At 39.0% G+C, this 9,439-nt stretch overlaps 1 protein-coding gene across 8 annotated transcripts in view; it reads right to left on the bottom strand.

The window, feature by feature from the left end:
- The window catches only part of Knl1 (kinetochore scaffold 1), a 63,464-nt gene that overhangs the window by 6,104 nt on the left and 47,921 nt on the right, over positions 1 to 9,439 (bottom strand). For all 8 annotated transcript variants that reach the window (XM_031371492.1, XM_031371488.1, XM_031371491.1 and 5 more), the window contains exons 17-21: positions 8,813 to 8,900; positions 5,552 to 5,629; positions 5,346 to 5,385; positions 4,000 to 4,101; positions 2,035 to 2,135 (exon numbers count right to left, since the gene is read on the bottom strand). In XM_031371492.1, the coding sequence (XP_031227352.1) occupies positions 2,035 to 2,135; positions 4,000 to 4,101; positions 5,346 to 5,385; positions 5,552 to 5,629; positions 8,813 to 8,900 (409 nt within the window). The remainder of the gene's footprint in view (positions 1 to 2,034; positions 2,136 to 3,999; positions 4,102 to 5,345; positions 5,386 to 5,551; positions 5,630 to 8,812; positions 8,901 to 9,439) is intronic.

Raw genomic sequence — 9,439 nt, 5'->3', positions numbered from 1 at the left:
TTTGAAGGCAGGTTTTTTTCTATGTACTTATAGCTCTTGAGACTTGTATAGCAGGCTGGCCTTGAACTCAGAGATCATCTGCTACAGCCTCTGGAGTGCTAGGATTAAAGACATATGCTACCGTGCCTGCCTTCATACTTGGGTACATCAAAACCAATTTATGACCCAGGCTTGGTGGTACATGTCATTAATCCCAGCACTTAGAATGTTGGGCAAATCTGAGTCTGAGGCTAGCCTAGTCTATAGAATGAGTTTTAGCACAGCTATGGCTAAACGGAGAGCCTATCTTGATAAACTAAAACACAATAATCTGTCCCCACTTAAAAAAGAAAGAAAGAAGAGAAAGGAAGGAAGGAAGGAAGAAAGAAAGAAACATGGGGGAAATTATAGAAAATAAAGTCAACCCCCACAACAGGGAGGAAAAAAAAGCCAAGCCAACCCTGTCTGATCTGGGGTCATAGCAGTACCCAGAGAATCTATTTTATAACTGAAAAATATTTTCCCAAGAATCAAACAGGCATGAGGTGCACATCAGCTGTATTCAGGAGGCAGAGGTAGGTAGGTAGATCTTTGAATTTGGGGCCAGCTAAGTATATATTCCAAGAACTTGCCTCAAACAAATAAAACATCAAGTAAAATCATATGAAGATAGCAGGACCAACTTCTCCATATCTACTAGGTGTAGATTCCAAGTCTTGTCTTTTTGCTGAACATTTTATTAAATTCTTGCTGTGTCCTAGGTGCTACAGATGGCATGAGGAAAACAGATGTAAAGTGTAGAGATAGGCCTCAGTTTTGTTCCCAGCACACACATCAGACTCACAATCTCTTGTGATTCCCAGCTTCAGGGGATCCAACAGGTTCTCCCGTCCATGTGGGTGCCCACACACACATACATATACACACATGCTGAAAAACATACACGTATTATCAATAAAATTTAGCTGGGCAGTAGTGGCGCTTTAATCCCAGCACTTGGGAGGCAGAGGCAGGCAGATTTCTGAGTTCAAGGCCAGTCTGGTCTACAGAGTGAGTTCCAGAACAGCCAGGGCTACACAGAGAACCCTGTCTCGAAAAACAAAGCAAAACAAAACAAACATACAAACAAACAAAAGAAAAGTGATGATCATGACATATCCTGTATAGTGACTCTATGTATTGTCTAGAGATTCCTAGATATTCTTATGGCTCATCTGGAGAACATTTTAGAGGTTACTTTCTTTACCCTCCCAATGCTGCAGATGGAGTCCAAGATCTTAAGTATAGCAGTGTGAGTGCTTTACCACTGAGCTGCCAGGACTTCACGATGAAGCACAAAAAGTACAATCAGTTAACAGCCATTCAAGTAAATTCTCTAACAGAATACAAACACACACACACACACACACACACACACACACACACACACACACACACACACGCGCGCGCGCGCAAGGGAAATGTTATTTGGATAGAGAGAATTTTACTATCTAAAAGAACTCAAAACTGGGGGTTGGAGAGATGACTCAGCGGTTAAGAGCACCGACAGCTCTTCCAAAGGTCCTGAGTTCAATTCCCAGCAACCACATGGTGGCTCACAACCATCTGTGATGGGATCTGATGCCCTCTTCTGGAGCATCTGAAGACAGCTACAGTGTACTTATATATAATAAATAAATTAATAAAAAAAAAACAAAAACTCAAAACCAGCTGTATTTTTATTGTTTGTTGTCTTCTGAGATAGGATCTCACCAGGTAGCAGATGATCTTGTCCAGCCATGCCACCATGTTCTACTCTACTATATTCTTTGTTCTTTAACATACAATTCTTTCATAGTGGGATAGCAGTAGAGCATAAACTTAGCATGTAGGAGTCCCTGGGTTTGATCTCTAGCAAACTTCTCCAAACTATTATTAAAGTAACTTCTTCTTCTGAGATTCTCAGCAGTATTGTCATTTTGTCAATAGTTATATTATAATAAAATATAGGTTTTTATCTTTAGAGAACGCAGCCACTTACTTCTTTGTAGAGATCACTTTTGCTTTGCTACTTACCTAGTGGCTCGCCAAAGGTGATGATGAGCTCTATTGAATCATAAACAAAGGTAAATACAGCTTGATTGTCACTCCACTCAATGATATCCCACTCAGACAAACTACAGAGGGATAAACAAGAAAAACAAGTAAGTCTACCCTTCCTTCCCAAAGCTGGGGGTTCAATCCAAGAAATTACAAGCCCAAATGAAGAATTTGTGATATCATCCATGTAGTACCAATAGTAGCCACTGTTTTTGTTCTCCGCTGGATTAGGAAATAATATTTCTATTTAAATAATTTGAATGGCCAGGTTGGAAGAAGGATATACATTTTCAATCCTAGCCCTTGAGAGGCTGCAGCAGGCAGATCCCCTTGAGTTTTAGGTTGGCCTGTGTTACACAGTGAGATTGTATCTCAAAACATGATACAAGTACTTTCACGAATACTAAAATTAACCCTGTACAAAGATAACACAAAAAACTGTGAAAAATTCCATTTACACACACACACACACACACACACAAACACAGACTGACCACCAATGGAAGCTTTATGACCAATAAGGACCTTTTGAGAACAAAACAAAATCCTGAGGGAAAAAATATGATTATATAGTCTTGTGCTTTTTGTTTACTTGGTTTTTTTTTTTTTTTTTTTTGAGTAAAGGTCTACTCTGGATGGCTGAGAACCTGCTATGTAAATAAGGCTGATCAAGAACTTAAAATAATTCTCTTGCCTCTGCTTCCCAAATACTGGGATTACAGGTTTGTTCAATAACACTTCATTCAATCTTATGTATTTGAAACAACTAAATCTTTGAGTCATATATTGGAGGGGAAGGGGATCTATTTAATAAAAAGTGTTAGAGGGGCTGGAGAGATGGCTCAGTGGTTAAGAGCACTAACTGCTCTTCCAGAGATCCTGAATTCAATTCCCAGCAATCACATGGTGGCTCACAACCATCTGCAATGGGATTCAGTGCCCTCTTCTGGTGTGTCTAAAGATAGAAACAGTGTACTCACATATATAAAATAAATAAATAATTCTTTTAAAAAAGCAATCGTTGAAAAAAAGTGTTAAAGATTTATTTTTAAAAATATTCTTGAGCCGGGCCATGGTGTTGCATGTCTTTGATCCCAGTACTTGGCAGGCAGAGGCTGGCGGATTTCTGAGTTTGAGGCCAGCCTGGTCTACTGAGTGAGCTCCAGGACAGCCAGGACTACACGGAGAAACCCTGTCTCGAAAAACCAAACCCCCCCACCCTAAAATTCTTATTTTACATGTATATGTGCCTGAGTGTATGTATGCAGGAGGCTGCTGAGGTCAGAAGGTGGCACTGGATCCCCTAGAACTGGATTATAGGTAGTTGTGAGCTACCAAGTGGGTACTGGGAAATAAACTGGGTCTTCTGCAAGATCGGTACACTTAACCACTGAACCAGCTTTCCAGACACAAAAATATTTTAAAGTATTTTAAGCTTAACCCATGGCCCTATTATGTTTTTACCTCAGGTTTGAAGTATACTGACTTTTTAAAGAGGCCAGTTAGTGGTTCACAACCTTTGAAGGTCAAACAATCCTTTCAAAGTGGTTGTCTAAGACCATTGTAAAACAGATATTTACATTACAATTCATAACAGCAGCAAAATTACACTTATGAGGTAGCAATAACATAATTTATGGTTGGGGGAGTCACACAACATGAGGAACTTTAATGAAGGGCAGCCCATAAGTGAGAACCACAGCTGTAGGTGTTTAAGGCCATAGCAATTGCTGGGTATTGTGGTATTGGAATGTGGGTATTCTTGAGAAGCTGAGGCACCACAATTGCTTGGTCCAGAAACTCTAGGCCAGGAAAGGGCAACATAAGGAAAGCCTAACTTTAAACAACATTAATAATAAACCCCCAAACCCTCCAAAAGTCTATAGCAATATATAAGGTACAGGATAGACTAGAAACTGAATGCCATCTGCTTTTTCTTACCTCAGTTGATCCAGTAATTCTTCAGTTTTAGTTGTTTGTTCTTTTATAAATTCTATCTGAGCAAGGGTTTGTGCTTTCTGTGTCTCTACTTCCAAGAACTTTCTGTAAATAAAATCAGATATTCACAGAAAAAACAAAGTATTTGTTAGTGAGTTCAGAATAGTAACACAATGTTTTGGGGATGGGGAGTGGACTCAGCTGATAGAAGTTTCCCTGTGAAAGCTTAGGGAGCTGAGTTTGGATCCCTGGCACCCAGTAAAGACAAAGCAAGGTGTTGCAACAGTGTTGGGATAGATTCTTCAGAGACAGATGAATCCTGATGCTTGCGGGCCAGTCAGTCTAACCAATTGGTGAGCTCTGGGTTCAATGAGCAACTCTGTCTTAAAAGCTAAGGTAGGGACGGGCGGTGGTGGCTCATGCCTTTAATCCCAGCACCTGGAATACAGAGGCAGGTGGATGGAGAGATGGCTCAGTGGTTAAGAGGACTAACTGCTCTTCCAGAGATCCTGAGTTCAATTCCCAGCAATCACATGGTGGCTCTTCTGGTGTGTCTAAAGATAGAAACAGTGTACTCACATATATAAAATAAATAAATAAATAATTCTTTTAAAAAGTAATGATTGAAAAAAAGTGTTAAAGATTTATTTTTAAAAATATTCTTGCCAGGCGGTGATGGTGCACTCCTTTAATCCCAGCACTTAGAAGGCAGAGGCAGGCGGATCTCTAAGTTCGAGGCCAGCCTGGTCTACAGAGTGAGTACCAGGACAGCCAGGGCTACACATGGAAACCCTGTCTCGAAAAACCAAAAAAAAAAAAAAAAAAAAAAAAAAAAAAAAAAAAAAAAAAAAAAAAAAAAAAAAGCTAAGGTAGAGGTGGTGGTGCACACCTTTGATCACAGCATTGATGGCAGATCTTTATGGGTTCAAAGCCTATCTTACCCACAGCAATCTTTATATCTCAGCTTTCTGACTGCTAAGATTATAAGGATGTACCAACATTAGTATTTTTCAACTGAATGTTTTGTCAAATTAATGTTTGTCAACTCAAATTTTATTGGTTTTGTCATTATTTACATGTAATTTCTTTTTTTTTCTAAACGTATTTTTATTTTATGTGCATTGTTGTTTTGTGGGGGTTGGGAGAGAGAGAGAGAGAGAGAGAGAGAGAGAGAGAGAGAGAGAGAGAGAGAGAGAGAGAGAGAGAGAGACTGAGACTGTAGCCTTGGCTAGAGCTAGCCTGAAGTTTCCTATATAGACCAGGTGGACCTAAAATGCACAAGGATCAAAGCATATGAGCGACCACATCTGGTGACTTAATATTTTTTGGACATTCAACTGGTAGCTGACCTTTGAAGCTCCTCTTCTTCAGTTTTCAGCTGTTCCAGTTCTATGAAAACAAAAAACAAAACAAGCATAAAAAGAACACCAGGAGAAACTTGAAACATAATCACTTAGTTTACTGAAAATTCTGACCTAACCTAATCTCATCTAACATGTAAATGAACTCAACAGTGCTCTTCTCTCTGGCTTATCACTTTAACTAAGTTAGTTACCTTTCTCTGCATCTCTCATTTTAGAATCCCATTCTTCCATGGCATCATTTTTCTCTTCATTCTCCAAATTCGTAGTTTCTAAGGTAAACATCAAGCATTAGAGATATATTAAATATCAGAGAAAAAGATGGTCAAATGAAATACTGCGAATATTTCACAAATACCCATCCTGTGCCAATAAAGTCCTAAACTATAATTTCAAAGACTTTTGGTATCAGATAAGTGAACTCTGAGCTAATGACAGTGATCTCATCTTGTATGTAAAAATTATTATTAGTGTGTGTGTATTTATGTATGTATGTATGTGTGAGTATGGGTGAGCACTGGACGTCAGCAGACAACTTTTGGGAGTCATTTCTTTCCTCCTATTTGGATTCATCAAAAAGCTTATGCAACAAGTACTGTTGATGCTTCTCTAGTACCTTTGAGACAGCCTTGCTCAGGCCAGCCATAATCTGTGATCTTCCCGCCAAAGTCTCCCGAGTAACTAGGATAACAGGTGCGTCACCATGCCTAGTTTGTTTCAAGATAGCATTGAAAATTTTTCCTTTTTGAAACAGGGGTCTCATAAAGCCTAAGCTGGCCACTGAGTAAGCTGATGATATCTCTTAATCCTCCTGTCCTTACCTTCTAACGACTGGGAATAAAGTGCCTACTCCAAGCTTGAATTTTACCTCAGAAATGTTTCCCTCCCTTTTTTGAGATAGGGTTTCACTATGTAGCTCAGGCTGGTTTGGAATTCATTATGCAGACTCAACCTTCATAGTGTTTGAGATTACAGATGTGCACCATGACAACCAGCTTGAATTTATCTATTCAAACCCAAGCTCTATACCACCGTTAGTGCTTAATAAACACATGGCTAGTTCACTTCTTATAAACATATTTAGAGTTCCTTGGGAGGCTGTTCTATGCCTAGCCCCAATAACAAATCTAGCTTTTGGGAGACATTCCCTCCTATTCTCGATTTTACTTTATCTCTATCTTCAAACACATGTAGTTTGTATGAGTTTTCTACATGTATTAATTTTGAATAGTCTGTTGTTCTTTGTATGTGTGTGCAGTTATAAAGAAACTGTTTTACTCTGTAGTTCAGGCTAGCCTCATACTCACAGCAATCCTCCTGCCTCAACTTTTCAAGAGATGGGATTAGTGATGTGAACCATGCCTGGCTTCTCCTTTTCTTTTTACTCCTATTTGTCTTTCGTATTTTAGCTGTGAGGTCTCTTCTGTATAGGTAAGGCTGCTTGGAGTTCTTAACTAGATCACATTTCTATTGAAGTATCTCAGTACCTTATAATATCATCTACAGAATTTACTATGAAATTACTTTTGGGGGAAGGGTGGTTTGTTGTTTTTGTTTTTTTGAACAAAGATCTTATGTAACATAGGCTAGCCTCAGACTCCTGATCCTCCTGACTCCATCTCCTACAGGCTGAGGTGCCAAGTGTGCAATACCATACCCAGCTTATTTGTTTCGTGTTTGCAGTTGGTCTGGGTTAAAGGTTCCATGAGGAGCTGGGCATGGTAGCATATGTTCAATCTCAGTACTGTGGAGGGAGAGGAAGAAGCACCAGGTGCTTGAGAATACTCTCAACCACTTTAGAGGTCAGTATATCCTACATGACATTCTGTATGAGGAAAAAAAAATCCCACAAGGGCACAAATCATGTTTAGTTTTGGGTACTAATGTGTTTTTATTTCTGAGTACCATCATATAAAAGGTAAAAACTAAGCAGATTTGAAAAATGAGTAATCAAAGAAGAAAAGGGTAGCCATTTAGTGCTACCTAAAGAGGGGAAGAAAGCACAGCTGGTGGGTTTTTCTTCTGTGTTTTTTTTTTTTCAGTCCTGAGAAGATCAAATCCAAGGACTTGAAAATACTCTGCCATTGAACTCCACCCCAGCCTTGTTATTTAAATTTGCTTTTTATATGGCATGTAGAGAAGCTTCTAAACAAATTTATTATTATTTGTAAATGGGTGTTTTGTCTGTGTACCACATGCATGCCTGGTGCCCTCTGAGGTCAGAAGAGGGCATTAGGTTCCCTGATTTTGCACTTGGCAAAATCAGTTTACATGGGAAGATTGGTGTTAGGGGAAAGAAAAGAAGGAAGAAAGAATGAATAAACAGATTAAAGGTCTGGTTTCTTTGTTATTAGGAAGTTTGAAAGGTCTAGCTTAAAGGCTTCTATTTCTTTTATTTTGAAGTAGAAAGTAAAGTAATAAAGAAGTAAAGGTATTTTAATACTATGATATTCATATATATATGTATATGTATATATACAAACATATATGTGTGTATGTATATATATATGTATATATGTATACACACACACATATATATATGTATGTATGTATATATATATATATATTTTGGTTTTTCAAGACAGGGTTTCTCTGTGTAGCCCTGGCTGTCCTGGCACTCACTCTGCAGACCAGGTTGGCCTCGAACTCAGAAATCCATCTGTCTCTGCCTCCCAAGTGCTGGGATTAAAGACGTGTGCCACCACTGCCCGGCTAAAGATTTATTTATTGTTATATGTAAGTACACTGTAGCTGTCTTCAGACACACCTGAAGAGGGCGTAAGATCTCATTACAAATGGTTGTGAATCACCATGTGGTTGCTGGGATTTGAATTCAGGACCATCAGAAGAGCAGTTAGTACTTTTAACCACTGAGCCATCTCTCCAGCCCCTGTGTACCAGGTTTTATTATCATTTTTTATTACTTATTTATTATGGAAGGTGGGTTATGCACCACAGCACGCCTAAGGAGATCAGATGGGAATCAGTTCTCTTCTTTCACCATATGGGTCCCAGGAATCAAACTCAGGTCATCAGGCTTGGTGGCAAGCACTTTTATGCTCAGAACCAACTCATTAGCCCAAAAAAGGGTTTTATTTTGCTCCAATTTAAGAACTCAGGCTGCAGAGGCAAGTGGATTTCTGAGTTCAAGGCCAGCCTGGTCTGCAGAGTGAGTTCCAGAATGGCCAGTGCTATACAGAGAAACCCTGTCTCGAAAAAAAAAACCAAAAAAAACCAAAAAAACAAAACAAAACAAAAAACAAACAAACAAACAAAAACTCAAGCTGCTAAAATAGCATAGTAGACCAAATTTTCTAACTTATAGAAGCATTCATAGAAAATTATCCTTTAAGTTTGTGTAGTTCCAGGAGTGGAGCCTAAGGCCTTTTGCATGCTAGGCAAGTATTCTATCATTGAGCTCTATCCTCAGCCCCTAGAGGAAAGCATGACTTTACCTTTTTCCACTTCAGTGAGACAGTTATTGATCTTCTTGAGGATGCTGTCCATCTCATTTATTTTTATCTGAAGTTTCTTCTTCTCATTCTAAATAGAAAATATAGGTTGTAAAACTTTTTGTTTGTTTGTTTGTTTGTTTTTTTGAGACAGGGTTTCTCTGTATAGCTCTGACTGTCCTGGAGCTCACTCTGTAGACCAGGCTGGCCTTGAACTCAGAAATCTGCCTGCCTCTGCCTCCCAAGTGCTGGGATTAAAGGCGTGCTCCATCACCACCATAGATTGTAAATCTTAAGCTCCAAACAATCCTTTAATAGTTTAATTACTGTTGTGATTATAAATGGGTAAATCTTGTTTCCCTTTTTTATTTGGCAATACCAGTGACTGAACATGCTAGGCACATGATCTACTGCCGCCCTTTATTTCTATCCATTTTTTTTTCACTTTTTATTTAAAGTTAGGGTCTTACAATTAAGTTGCCTAGTCTGATGCTGAACCTGTGATATCCCTATTGTGGACTTTCAAGAAGCTAGGATTACAGGCCTGTGCCACCAAACTGGCATTGAAAGACCCCTGGGGGAGACCCCCACTCAAATCTTGGGAGGATGTACACCCAAGGAATCACGAGA

Source organism: Mastomys coucha, unplaced genomic scaffold, assembly GCF_008632895.1.
Source record: "Mastomys coucha isolate ucsf_1 unplaced genomic scaffold, UCSF_Mcou_1 pScaffold15, whole genome shotgun sequence".
NCBI classification, from domain to species: domain Eukaryota; kingdom Metazoa; phylum Chordata; class Mammalia; order Rodentia; family Muridae; genus Mastomys; species Mastomys coucha.
This window is presented reverse-complemented; position numbering and strand designations above follow the sequence as displayed.